The following is a 15,066-nucleotide window of genomic DNA, read 5'->3' on the forward strand; positions in this document are numbered from 1 at the left end:
CTATTCCATTTGATGGGGCCAGATGCTTTAGTGCCATATTTTCCTTTTCCCAGAAGAATATTTTTGCTCATTAAATGTGGGACCTTATTTCATGTTTGACTTGTACCCTGCAAAAAGTTCTGACATGCCAGAGGGCAGGATGTTTTGGGGCAGAGTTAGTTGACATGGCATAATCCATTGGAACTATGACTAAACCATGATCACCACCCCTCCCCTAAATATTATTGTATGCCTATGTGCCAGTCTACCACAGGCTGCACTTGAGATTAAGGTTTTGCTTGCAGGTCTCAGGTTGAACATTTTAGGGGGTGATTCAGCCTTTAATTGTCCAAGAGCTGATGAAATTATACTATGATGTTTGGGGAAAAACTATACTGAAAAGTGACTAGAGATAGTTGAGTAGTTCTAGTGGGATCTGTACTTCTGACTTGTAGGTTACCCAGGTTACAGTGTGCCCTTAACCCACACACATGTTCTAAATATCTAAATAGATACTTTTGAGAACTCGTTTCTGATTAACTTCTTAGAACATATGACCATAGTAAAGCTAGTTTACAAACCTTAAAATTATAATTTGTTTTCTTGTGGGTAGCATGTAGCAGGAATTGCTATAGCCTGTTAAATCCTTGATTAATTTAAAAACAAAGAACGCCCATCTTGCCATCAACTATTAACTCGTTTTTCAAGGAGTCTCTAATAATTTGCAAACATTAGGAAACTGAAATTACCCACAAATTCTGATAGTTTCTTCAAGTTGGTATTCTCTTGCATTGTGCACATTATAAATATATAATGAAAAGCACGATTCAATGCAATGCCGCAGAATAATTGTGTACTGTGAACATAGCATAACCTCGACAGTTCAATGTTAAACAATTGAACAGTTTTAAAAGAATGCAAAGATCAAATAGAAGGTTTAGTGAGAGAAAATTAACATAATGGAGACTATCAGCTCTCTTTCTTCAATTGTAGTTTTGTTTTCAGGTACAATTGTTTTAAGTAAAAATAAAAATGTTCTTGCCCTAATTTGCCGTGCCAGCACTGACCTCAGGTTTAGGCTGAATCCTAGTGGCCAACACTTCCTCTGGCTTCTGCATTAACTTTATTATTTTTACAGTATATCTATTGCATGCCTTCATATGATGTCAAGTATTCAGAATTAAGGATATACTTATTATTATTAAATTAAACATGTAATTTGTTGGTGGATATCAATATAGAAAACAGTGATTCGCCTATACAGAGAAAAGAAAATGTGTGATACAATATATTAGGTTTTTGCATCTGTAATGATTACCAGTGGAAATGCATTTCCCATTTGATAAAGAGTTTGCTAAGTTACAGGCTATTAGGTCACTATTGGGGACTACAATTGGGCTCAAATTAGCTTTAGTCCATTTTCTGATTTATTTTGGGTTATCATTAACAAGGGTGAGAGTATGGGAACAGTGTGGAATGGTGCTAATTTGCATTCCATTATCTCATAGTTTTTATGGTGCAATCTGGCCTTATGAAAGCTGACTTAAAATGGCATGTGGCTATCCATCACTAAAACGTACCTATCAGAGTTAAATATGTAAATCACTAATGCTTTTTTCAAATCGTTATCAATGGGAAAATACACCCTCACTGTTGATCAGTAACACAAAATCAAAATGTAAAGCAATAGGCAAAGTATGACTTCTTTTCCTTGCAACTGCTGTTCTAATGCAAACTTACATCTAAAACATGGGTACTACTGTACTTTGCGGCATTACCAACAGAAAAACCTAATTTCATGGCCTTCATTTTTTGTATTCTCAATCTTGCATGCATAAAATAACTAGATAAATTAGAGGTTTAATAAATAAAAAAAGTAATAAGATAGATTTAGCTAAATGTCTTTACATTTTGGAATAAAGTCATTAATGTATATTGTTGTGAAATGTTCAGTCTAGAGCAGGGATTCCAGATTATCTTATTTGGTAGAAATACAATCCACACATATTGTCCTGATACCTAACTATCAGTGATTTGAACTGTACAGACGTGCTAACTTTAGCTGTTATTTTAAGGCAATGTATATATAGACAGATCAAAAGACAAGTGGATGGATGATATACACTTAAAACTACATTGATAGATACAAAACTTATATATATAGTGGCAAGTAGTTGGGCAACATAAACATAGAAATACATTTTGTGAGGTATTTCCTCTTTGTGGGTTGACCGGTACAGCAACATCGTCTTTTTTAAATAAAGCTAAATTTTACTTATTTTTTGCTTGCTTTAGGATGTATTGCAAAGTTATAGAAGAAAATCTTTATAGTCATAATGTGGTCTATATTTGTACCATCACATTTTTTTCTCACGTTTGCCTTTTAATCAAATTCGAGCACCTGTGGTTAATAACCAGTGGCCTACAATAGGTCCTACCACGAGCTAACATGAACAGATAATGCTACAAGGCAACAGTATACACATACACCTCATTTTAATTACTGATTCCTTTGTAAGTATCACAGAAAAAGGTCATATTACAATATTAACTCAACTAAAAGTAGACTTTTCTAGACTTCTGAATAATTGTGATTTAATTCTACAGGTATGTAACAGAATTTGTAAACCTAGGCAATGTTTCAGCTCTTCGAACTTTCAGAGTGTTAAGAGCTTTGAAAACTATTTCTGTAATTCCAGGTAAGAAGTAGTAATTGTTGTAAAGTGTTAGGTCCTTGTGTACATCCAACTGTTTCTTTGTGTCCTGTCATTGTGTTTGTGTGTGAACTCCCCTATTACAGATATTTGACAGAGTTTGTGGACTTGGGCAATGTCTCAGCGTTGAGAACATTCAGGGTTCTCCGAGCATTGAAAACAATATCAGTCATTCCAGGTGAGAGCTAGGTTAAACACTCAGGCTGACTTTTGTTTCATCAAATTTGAGAATGCTTCTTTTTAGCATAAGCCTTGTTGCTTGCTGCTCACATTGCAATAAAAAAGCGGGAATCAAGAGATAAAAGCTGGACTGCAGCATGATTCCATGCTTTTAGCATTATATAGATTTTCTTTTCAAAATCAGCCTCGGAGTTTAACATATTCTTGCATGGGACATCGCAAAGGCTGTGATTTGCATCTTATGACATAAAGTTTTAATTTTTTACACCTCCATACAAATTAACTACATTTAAGATTTAATTACCAACCTGATTTTATTCACACGTCGGTAAAGATATATAGAATTTGTTGCATACAGTATGACTGAAAATAGAATTCACTTTTAACATTAACTTACTAATTAATTACTGATATACAAGAAAATAAAACTCAAACCGAGAGCATGGATGTTGCATGTGATAACTGGCTTAAGAATGCTCTGCATCTCTAAACCAGTTACAGTTTTATAACATACAGTATTGTATAGTTTTCATATATATGATGGTGTATTAGTACCAATAACGTATGTTATAAAAACAAAATTCACTAACCAAGGTTTGGGAAACAGCGGGGAAAACATGAAATGTAATTATGTATGTTTATATAGCTATTTTCTTTATTGTGGACATACGTTTTTGCATGTATAATGAAATTACTTGTTTTTCCATAAAACAAGTTGTTTTGGAATGTGTTTCATTCATTTCCATTCATGAGTTAATATTTGTGAACACATTGAGCTGCTTTCTCATCTTTGCAAGTCACTGTCATCACTATTGTACGTCAGCAGTTCATTTTATGTAATGTTTTGCTAATATTTAAAGTAATTTATTTGGGCTTCTGCATGGGATCTTTATCCTTATCTGAATGATATTTTATGTTTTTCTCAGTGTGGAATGTTATATAGAAATAAACAAGAATGCCTCTGTTTTTTTCAGGTTTAAAGACTATCGTGGGGGCCTTGATTCAGTCAGTAAAGAAGCTCTCGGATGTCATGATACTGACTGTGTTTTGTCTCAGTGTATTTGCACTAATAGGGCTGCAGCTGTTCATGGGAAACTTGAGGCACAAATGTCTGCAATGGCCGCCAGACGATTCTGCTACTGAGCTAAATATTACTACACTCTTTAATAGCTCAGTGGGCATCAATGGAACATATTATAATGTAACAGAAACCATCTTTAACTGGACGGAGTACATCGCTGACTACAGTAAGAATAATTTAAATCAGCATTATTCAATTTTTTTAACCTAAAAATAAAATATATCAATTGAAGTAAAAAAAATTGTAGGAAGGGACACTTGGGTCTACTGAAGAGTATAGCAAAGTCAGTTTTTTTAGGTAAACTGCAAGAAAAAGTTTGAGGGAAATTTGTATTTAATGAATTCCAATGAAGATAATTTGGTTATTTTTGTCATTTTGAAAACCCAATTGGAATTTGCTGTTTGATGGGTCAATGAGCCTAACCTTAAAAAGTTTGGTTTTATGTAACATAATCCATGCTAAAACAAGTATTGCAACCAGTGAACATGTTAGTTCAGACTTCCTTGGCTTTCAATTAAATATTTAATGGTATATTATCATTCATTAACTATTTGTAACTTAACTCTCAAAGCACTACTTTGAAGAGTCAGAAATTCTACTCCAGTTGTTTTCATCCTATGTTAGGATAGATTTCCAACTTTTTAAAATCACTAATATCTGAAAAGGTATTCATGAATATCAGTCATAGATTTCCAGATGTACCCCTATATCTGCAATATTGCTTCTGAATATCAGTTATTTCCAGATGTACTCCTAAAAGCAAATAATTACTCAAGTAGATGAGATCTGCCAATCAAAGAAGGTATCTGTTGTTGCCTGATCACAAAAAGAGTCCTGAAGAAGAACCTTAAAAGACCCTGTAACAAAGGTTTACTGTGGGTAGCAGGAAACACTTTCTTTTTAAAGGACATAAGAATAAATATTGTGCACGAATGTTCACAGTGGCATGTACGCTGCTTCACAATGAAGTAGCATGGCTCTAATTTAGTCCAGGATGTATCCTCCCTTTCCAGATGTCCAGTGGTTTCATATTGCAAAGTAACTGTGAGATGTGTTACTTTTAAGGGACTTCACTACAAGTAATCCTTCTGGATATCCACAAATTCTCCTATCAAAAATATAGATGTGGGCATGTGTGTGTAACATATTTATGAGCACACGTGCACACAAGCAATATACGTTTTGTTTTTAAACCCAGCAACATGTCTAAAAAAATTACATAAAACAATTGAATTCATAGGTTCAATAACTATAGAAGTCAATGTATATGTAGCCCAATATACTACACTATTCCCAATGGTTTCAGTTTTCTCCACCCCCTTCCCCTTATTATCTTGGATATACCTGGGTTAACTAAACTGCAGGTGAGATATGTTTCATCATATATTAAGGTACAGTCAATCATTTATATCTGTCTAAGGAAAAGTGACCTTATTCATGTGTTTGTACTGTCAACTCACTAAATTAATAGTTTGCTACAGGTGATTTTTAAGTGCTACCACCCACCACATGGGGCGGTTTTGGTAAAAACACTTCATCACATGATGTAGGCTGGATTGATCAAACTATTGCCATTTTTTTCAAATCGAGAGTGTGTTCTTAGAAGGTGTATACCCAATGTCGGTGATGTGCCGGGACAGGGAGTGCCGCAGGGCTCGTCCCTTAGCCCTACCCTGTTCAATGTCTATGTCCGTCCGTTAGCGGAGGTGGCCAGAAGTAATGGAATGGCTCTGGTATCATATGCAGATGATACCCAGTTGGTGGTGGCTTTGAATAACAACAGTGGTCTGGAAGCCCATCACTTTAAACAGACACTCATTGACATCACCAACTGGATGACGGCGAATTTTCTCCAATTAAACGCCGGTAAAACAGAGATTCTCCTCTTGGGAAAAAACACCGCATCCTGGGGAGATAATTGGTGGCCTGACATTCTGGGCCCACCCCCCAAGCCAAAAGACTGTGTTAAAAACCTAGGTGTCTGGGTCGACTCGGCTCTAAAATATACCATCCACACCAAGAAAGTGGCTGCCACGTGCTTCGGCATCTTACGTAACATCAGGCCCATCCTGAAGTTCTTTGATTGCCGCACCCGCCAGCTCATCGTCCAGGCGACGATCCTTTCTAGACTGGACTATGCCAGTTCTCTCCTTTTGGGAGCGAACTTGGCCGAAACCACCAGACTGCAGAGAGTCCAGAATGCGGCTGCCAGGGCTCTGGTCGGCCTCCCTCGCCATTCTTCAGTCTCAGGAACCTTAAGAAAACTGCATTGGCTCCCGGTGGGAAAAAGGATCCAGTTCAAGGCTCTATGTTTGGCCTTCAAGATCCTCAAAACCGCCTCTCCCCCACTGCTGAGTCCCCTCTTGTCTGAGTACACACCTAGCAGATCTCTCCGCTCAGAGGGACAACATCTAGTGATCATTCCCCGCACTAGACTTGCCAGAGTTGGTGGCCGTTCTTTCAGCCTCCTTGCTGCCAAGCTATGGAACAGCTTGCCTGTAACCATACGGGGGATGCATGATCTCTTAGCCTTTAGAAAGGCCATCAAAACCCATCTTTTCCAATAATCTGTTTTCTTTGTGCACCTTCATTCTGCATTCTGGTCAGTTCGTAGCGCCGGGACGCCCCTTGGCTGGGGCAGCCGTGCGCTATACAAATTCCCATAACATTAACATAACATTAACATGTACTGAACATTCTCTCTCAGACTGTGAGAAACATTGATTGTTTTTTTCTGCCCATGACTAGTCTGGATAGAAAAAAAGACATTTGTCATGGAAGTGCCGGCACTGAATAGGGTGGGCTGTCTAACACCATGCCTGTAATTAGATGGTGAACAATGGCACACTAGGGACATATTACCAGAGTGCCCCAGGGGCACAAAAGGCGTTTGCTCCCACTGCGCACACCCGGGGCACTTTGGTAATACAGAGGAGGCCACAGATGCTTGTGCAGCCCCTTCTGTAATACCAACAGCGCTGGTGCACATAAAGCACCAGTGCTGTCATCAGAAGGGCGTTCCCTCATTTGCATGAGGGCATCACCCCATCCACATGAGGGAATCCCTTTGAACCCGCGCTGTACTACTTATGCAGGTTCAGAGACAAAGAAGCTGCCAAGAGGCGCACTTATAGTGTGGCATCTACCAGATGGCTTACTGTCAGTGCGCCCCCTGATAGCAACCTTCTGGAGGGGGAAATTGGGGTCCCATGGACCCCCAAGGCATCTCCTTTCAGGTATGTGCAGTCACTCACTTCACCCACCTGCAAGGGAATCTCTAATCCCCCTTCAAAGTGTTTGTGGGTTGCAGCTTGCATTGTGTAACATGGAGCTACTTCAAAGCAGCTGCTCCGTTTTTCACCTGAGTGTGCTGCCCCCAGGGCAGCACAAGTTTGCGGCTGCCTTGGGGGCAGCGCATTTCCTATGACCTTTTGAAAAGGTGCGTCGAGCGCTAACCAGGAAAATGCCCTGCATACTCAATATTGCCCTTGAAGTCTTTTCTCAGTGATGGAGGTGATTGGGGTTAGGTTGTTAGAAGAATCAACATCCCAACCTCTAAATATTGCATCGGAGGTCAAATGTTAGTGAATTGGACTTCTGCTAATTTTTGACTGATGACCCTACAGTACCAACATCTAAATGAGGTATTGTGGCCCTCTACCATCAAAAAGTAGGTACTTCTTCCACAACTAGAGAGGAGGGGTATTCGAGAGCTTGAATGATGGTGAGTTCCCCCAACTTTTAGCAAATGCCCCATTACCATGAAACCATTGTGGGATTGTTTATTATGGTGCATAATCAAGACATTTGTTGGATTTAATCTGTAGTAAAAATAGAAGGACATTTAGTAATTATTACAACACAAATGTATATTATTTTATGTCCACTAATTTCAATTAAGGTTACATATTTTCCACATTTATCTTATCCCCAATATTTGTAAGCTTAGATAGTGCTTGAAACGTGCGTGTAGTGCAAATATTATACTGCGAAGGAATCTGAGAGACCTTTTTAATCGCTACTCTATTTTAAACACCACAATATTACACATTCAAATTGTATTCATTATATCTAGTTGAATGATTGAGGCCCATATCTTTCCTTCATTGTACTAGAGCTGTGCTATAAAGTAATGATGAATAAATAGTTACCCATGTAACTGAAACATAGGCATTCAGGCAAGTTTAATTAAAACACTCCATTGCACTTGCAAAAACCTATTAATTTTGTAGCAAGAATACAAGGGATATAAATGTATACAGAATATTAATCTGTGTGTACCATTATTTTTAGTTGAGAGTTATGTTAACTCTTCTATAATCAAGAATGTAATGTTTTTTTAAAAACTCTAATTGCATTCACCTGCCTTTTTTTACACAGTAGAAGGGCCTAAATTGAATGTTTTTGCAGCATAAATTAAACCTATGGGGTGTATTAGTCCCTACTATTGGGAGAGAAACAATAGGCCTGATTTAGATATTGGTGGAACAGATACTTCATCACAAAGGTGACTGATATCCCATCCGCCAAAATATAAATCCCTTAGGACATAATGGGATTTATATTTCAGCGGATGGGATTTCTGTCACCATTGTGACTGAGTATCTCATCCGCCAATATCTAAATCAGGCCCACTGTTAGGGGATTCTTACTGCTTACAAGTCAGCTCAAAATCATTACACAAGCAAAACAAAATAAACAGCATTAAATTAAAGCAGCAACATTTCACAACAAATTTGCCTTCCACGCAGAAAGTAAAACTATGTAAATGCAATCCAATATATTATAAGACCTATACATAACAAAAAAAAGAATAATATTGTAAAAAAAAAATCGAATAAAACCATGTGTCAACTTCTTTCGATATAGTCTTTTTTGAAAATTTTCTTTATCCCCCACAGTGGTTTGAATCTATGCTCGATCAAGTTATCTCCCTTGTGAGAAGCTGGATTAGTATATGGTGTGCACTTACGTAAGTGGACGCCTAGCACTAATCCAAACAACCCTTATGGTGATTTTCGAGGTCTTAGACAAACTTAGAATGCTCTGTAATTTATTGCTGTGGAGAGCAGCCATCAGGCTTAGTTCAGAAGGTGTGTAAAGCAGCTTGTTTCACCAGAGCATATTCTCATTGGTATAGATTAAGTGAAAAATATCCACGCTGTGTATTTATAAAAATATGTATTTATTATGACACTCACAAACACATACAAACATTTCCTAATCGGAGATATTCACAACGCAAACAATACTTTGCAAATAAAACAGGTAAGCAGCACAAATACACGGTGGTCGCCAGGGGGAGGCCAACCATACACTAAAATAGTGGATTTGCAAACCACGACTCAAGCCAAGCCTATACCCAGAAGACGTAGAAGTGCCAGGGACCCAAGGAACCACCTGAGTTAAGTAACCAGGAAGCCCACGGAGGCCTTGTGCAGAGTGGGAACACGACCACGGGCTCAATACAAGTCAACGGGTAAGTCGCATTTGCAATTTTAAAGTAGAAGGACCCAGTAGACCTTGAAGAAACCCTGTGGAAGACAAAAGATTGGAGAGCCATCCCACCCGTGGATACCCTAGGAACCAGGGTACCTACACCAGGGAAGCCAGGTACATAGGTGTGAAGTGGCGTTGGAAACCGTCGCTAAACTCAATGGAGGACTTTAGGAAGATGCTGCTGCTGGATAAGATGAAAGTGTCCAGTGGAACCCAAAGGTGGATTCAAGATGAGAAATACCTGCAAGCAGAGGGGACAGAGACTATGCCATTTAGGAGTGACCAGGAGGCACGGAAGACAAATGCCCACCGATGTCGGGGGTTGCAGGAGAGTTGACAGTGACCTAAGCCTTGGCAACTGCAAACAACGTGACAAGCAAAGAAGGTGCAGAGTCGGGACCAGCAAGGCCCAGGTGACTTACCACAAGCAGGGGAGTCAGAGCAGGCCCCAATCAGGGGAGCCCACTGAAATCAAAGAAGACCCTCAAGAGGACCCTCAGGCCGGAGGCACTGGTGTTGCAAGAGGACCTTGAGAACCTCGCCAAAGATGCAGGCCCAAGGTGCAAGCGATGTGATGAGGATGAAGATCTTGGTCACAGGAGATGCTTGAGGTTAGGGCTACTTGGAGCCCGAAGATCTTAGAGGAAGGCAAGTTGACGTGGTGCACAGGGGTTCGGTTCCTGCGGCCAGATGAGGAATACTGGCCTCAACCTTGGTGAGAGGACAGGGTGGGCCACACGGGAAGTGAAGAACCACTACCTGTGTTGCTGAGCCTGTTGGAGTCCGTGGGAGCTCAGGATCAGCAGACGTCAGCTTTGTTGTGGTGCCTGCAGATGTAGGGAAGTGAATACTTCACTCCTTTAATGGAGATTCCTTCATCTGTCTTGGATGTCCACAGGCCTTGGAAGGTTCCTGTATGGAGCACGGGCATAGACGTTGCGGCAGACTTGCAGGACGACGAGACCAGGAGCAGCAGGAGTCAGCTCAGTTGCAGTTCATTAGCCCAGGGCAAAGTCCTATGGGCCCAGACGGTCAAAGAAGAAGTGGCGTCTTGATATGAATCTTGTCCCACGATGAATCTAGGGCCCCACCAACAGGTAAGCCCTTAGGTACCCTAAGGAAAGGGTTGGGAACGATTCAGGGTTCTCTCCCAGGGGAGGGATCAGACAATGGGGAGGATACTCCTATGTTCTTTGTCCAGTTTTGCGCCAGAGCAGGAGCCAACGGCTCCCTGGGCTGGTTTGAACTGGACTATGCAAGGAGGGCACCAAATTTGCCCATCAAGCCGACTGAGTGGTGCTGGCAAGCGCTTCAACCTGCCCCCAATACACTAAACCCTGTCTGGGAGGTAGTAACACCTCCCTGTGACAGGATACCTATTGTTCTGCCTTCCCCTGCTCAAGCTTGGCTCAGCAGCAGGAGGGCAGAATTGTGTCTCTGGTAGGCAGTAGCCATGTTGTGCCGTTTGGGTCTAGAAGACTGGTACCGGGTTCTCTGAGTGCCTCCCCAGAGGAGCTTTACAGTGCATGGTGCATTTATGGTGTGGGGTATGAATCCAACATGTTTGATACCAAACATGGCAGGGTTCATTACAGCCAGTTTAGAGATGGTCATCGCATAATGACGCCTGGCCACTCTATGTATCGTAATGGCTGATGCACTTACAACCCGGGAGAATGGACTCCGAAGGTTGTAGGGGTGTCCTGCTCATGCAGGGGCACCCTCACACTTAGAACTAAGCACCCTGCCTTCAGGATTGAAAGGCCTGCTTTAGGAGTGACTTATAGGTTTTAAGGGCAGTGACCTTAGATATAGGGAAAACTATATCTGTCATAAGTGGTGCTAGCACCAGCTTGCACAGGCTGCAATGGCAGGTCTGTAGTTACAGTTTGATTGATCTCCCATGAGTGGCATATTACAAGCTTCAGCCCATGGGGGACCCTTGGTGTACCTATGCCCTGGGTACCTCAGTACAATATACTAGGGACTTAAAAGGTTACATCTAGAATGTACCTAAGTATTTACCATAACCTGGTTAGCAGGATCCCATTCAGACTAGTCAGACTAGTCAGAAACAGCATTGCACCGGGCAAAAAGTGGGGGTAACCATAAAAGCAGATATCTTACTTCTCTACACCCTTCAAAACCTATACTAGATGAGTGAAAGACAAATATGCACAGTGGCATACTCTCAAACTCTAAAAGCTAAAACAAGCATGCAGAAAGAACCTGTAGAAGAGATTATGGAAATACTGGGATTTTTTCAGAGTCTACCACACTGAAATTAAGAAAGCACAAGTAGTATACTTTGAGGGGAAAATCAATTGCGCTGCCAATTCGTCACATGCAATGTTTCTTATAGTAAAAACCCTCCTTGAACCTTCTTCAACGGGCCCTACTCTAGAACCCCCATCCTCCCGGTGTAACAATTTGGCAAGTTTTTTCTTGAAAAAAATTCAAAACTTCTATAATACGTTCCATCAGTTCTCTGAAACTGGCATTAACAGATCTAAGGATCTCCTGCCTGTCACAAATACCTACTCGCTGAATATGATTCCTTCTACGACACAGCCCAATCTCACAAACACCACGAGTAAAAATAAATCTGTCTCTCCTAAAGACCCAGCCCCCCGAAGTATCAATCAATCAATGGATCAATCAATCATGGGTTTATAAAGCACGCTACTCACCCCTGAGTGTCTCATGGTGCTGGGGGGGTGGGGGGGGGGGTGTAGCTCCGGATTAGTCAAAGAGCCAGGTCTTTAGGCTCTTTCTGAAGGTGTGCAGAGTGGGGAAGCATCTGATGTTGACTGGGAGCTTGCTCCAGGTCTTAGCTGTGACATAGGAAAAGGCTCTTCCACCTGCTCTGGTCTGCGGATGCGTGGGGTCGCTGCCAGGGTGAGGTTGGCTGATCAGAGGTTCCTTTTGGGTATGTGTAAGGAGACTCTTTTGTTGAGGTATTTGGGTCCGATGTTGTGGAGGGATTTGTATCCTAGCCAGAGTAGCAAATGAGATTCTCCTGACTCTGCCTGAAATAGTGAATCTCTCCTTAACTACAGGCTGTGTCCCGAAGGCATGGAAACATGTCCTGGTCAAAGCCCTTTTAAAAAAGTCCAGCATGGACCCTCTCAACATGGGAAATTATAGCCCGAACTCTCCACTTCTGGGAATAAGTAAAACCCCAAAAAACACACATGAATCTAATGCTGGTAGAATTTTGGGAAATCATGATATTTTGCATCCCACCTAACAGAGTTTCACCCTTACCGCGGCACAGAGATAGCCTTTCTGGCTGTGGTAGAAGAAGCCTACAGGCTGCTAGATCAGGGAGGATTGGCAGCATTCATTCTCCTGGCTCTAACCTCTGCTTCTAACCATGGCGTTCTTGCTGACAGATTACAGAGTGCTGGAATCTCTGGACTCACCCTAGCTTGGCTGAAGTCCTTTCTTGAGAACAGGACTTTTCAGGTCTACAATGGGGGTTGTACTTCAGAAATCCTTCCCCTAAATTGTGAAGTTCCTCAAGTCTCCTCGTTGTGCCCAACCCTTTTTAATTTGTAAATGAGACCACTTGCCAATATCGACCTGCCCAATGATATCTCACTAGCGTCTTACACTGAAGATACGCAACTGTTTTTCCCCTAAATCCAAGTCAAGACTTACCCTGTATCTCACTGGGACCCTGCTTAGAGAAGGTGGGCAAGTGGATGAATACCTCTTGTCTCAAACTAAATAGAGATATGATGGAGCTTACTATCCTAGGCAACAATTTTAACTAAGCCTTTGACCTGGGCTGACCAAGCTGCTTGGGCAACTCCCCTTCCCCAAAAACAACATTGGGATTCTTATGGGTAGCTATGCGCTCCATAAGTGTTGTATAAAATAGAACGGAATTTTCCTCAATAAATATTGTTAACTCACAATGGTGATGTTTTTATATTGCGATGATCCTACAAGATCCAAAACTGACGTCCATTTTAAACACTCATATTTAATAAATATTCATGTAATATTTTCCATCTCTCTAATAGAGACGATATTTCATAATGAAGTGAAGTAAAGTGAATTTAATTTCAAGCAACATAAACATAAATGCCTATTTTTCTGTACAGTCTGTATGAGACTTCTTAAGAAGTTACCTGGGTAGAGGCCCACTGTTAATCTTATGACATCATTATGAGATGTATTTTGTCTACATTTGCTTTACATGGAATTATTATTGTCAACTGATAATCATACACTACCATTATTTGCTAGCTCACTAAAATGAGCTCTCATCTGAGAAATGGAGTGACTAACAATGATTATGCTTATAAAAACACATATTGTAAGCAAATTGAACGTCTCTGGTGCAGGGAATTTGATCCAGACAGCAGAAATAAACTATTTGGCTGCACTTAAACTATATCATGGATGAATTAAGTATCTCCACCATGATTATTATACTAATAAAATTCTCTGAGTGCAGAAGTCCTCACGAGAAGTTTTTGCGATTTTAAAGTCTCTTACCTCTTTCTCCTGTGTCTCAGCATCCATCACACCTTCAGTCATGGGGTGTAATTCCCTCGCTCAGTTTTCTTCTGACAAAGTGCCAAAGATCTATTCCAGCGGAGTCCAGAGAATCTGGCTAAATTCAGGTTTGAACCTACTGACAATAGTTCAGTGCTGCAGTATTTCAAACCTATAGAGTTTGATGAGATGTCTGCCTTGCTTATGTCTATCAAGTTGGGTACTCTGCTTGATCCAGCTTTGCCCGCTATTTTAGTACGAGGTGTAGAAGCTGTTTTGCCTTTAGTCCACAAGCTACTTCGTAGTTCTCTGGTTGTGGGCCAGGGTTCACAGAAGAGGAAGCATTCAATGATAGTTCCTCTGCTTAAAAAGCTGCTGTTTGATCCTAGTAATCTGTAAAACTACAGCCCTGTATCATTGCTTCCATTGTTGGCTAAAGTTACTGAAAAACATTTAAACTAACAGCTTTCTCATTTTCTAGAGACTAATGATCTTCTTCTTAGGAGACAGTCTGGGTTTCAGCCGTCCTATAGCACGGAGTTGGCTCTGTTGTAGCCTCAGAATCCATCCACCAAATTTTCCATGCAGGATACATTGTTGCTCTTTTAACCCCTTCAGCGCTAATGACAAGGGTAACTCGTCATGGACTTTCCATTGATTTCAATGGAAAGTGAATGGACCTCGCACACACCCCTTAGCAGCCAAGTGGTTAATGTTAGATCTCAGTGCGGCGTTCAACACCATATCGCACAATCTGCTCTTTGAGAGCTTGTGGAATTGTAGTGTCGGCCACATGGCCTTACAGTGAGTGGCTTCCTTTCTACAGGGACACACCTTTTAAGGTGTGTCAAAAGCCATACCACTCCTCCCTGAGTCCAGCCTTTTTTAATATATGCATGCTCCCCCTGGCTACAATCATTGAACATCATGGGTTCATAGTAATCATCTATGCTGATGATACTCAGTTGATCATCACACTTGAAAACCCTGAAAAAGATTCTGGAGTTGCTCCCAAAAAATGTGCTGAAAACTCTGGCCAGTCCTTAATTATCTTGAGGCTGGACTACTGTAACATACTGCACTTGGGTGTATCACAGTCTCAGA

General features: G+C 40.9%; 1 protein-coding gene across 2 annotated transcripts in view; it reads left to right on the plus strand.

Annotated features, from left to right (window-relative positions):
* LOC144823278 (sodium channel protein type 2 subunit alpha-like) overlaps positions 1-15,066 on the plus strand; it is an 859,818-nt gene that overhangs the window by 280,039 nt on the left and 564,713 nt on the right. Inside the window, exons 6-7 of one of the 2 annotated variants that reach the window (XM_078681635.1) lie at positions 2,587-2,678; positions 3,848-4,120. In XM_078681635.1, the coding sequence (XP_078537761.1) occupies positions 2,587-2,678; positions 3,848-4,120 (365 nt within the window). Of the gene's footprint in view, positions 1-2,586; positions 2,679-2,779; positions 2,872-3,847; positions 4,121-15,066 lie in introns of both variants that reach the window. The other variant, XM_078681634.1, reaches the window with a different exon arrangement.

The sequence above is a fragment of the Lissotriton helveticus genome, chromosome 3_1 (assembly GCF_964261635.1).
Source record: "Lissotriton helveticus chromosome 3_1, aLisHel1.1, whole genome shotgun sequence".
Taxonomy (NCBI): Eukaryota; Metazoa; Chordata; class Amphibia; order Caudata; family Salamandridae; genus Lissotriton; species Lissotriton helveticus.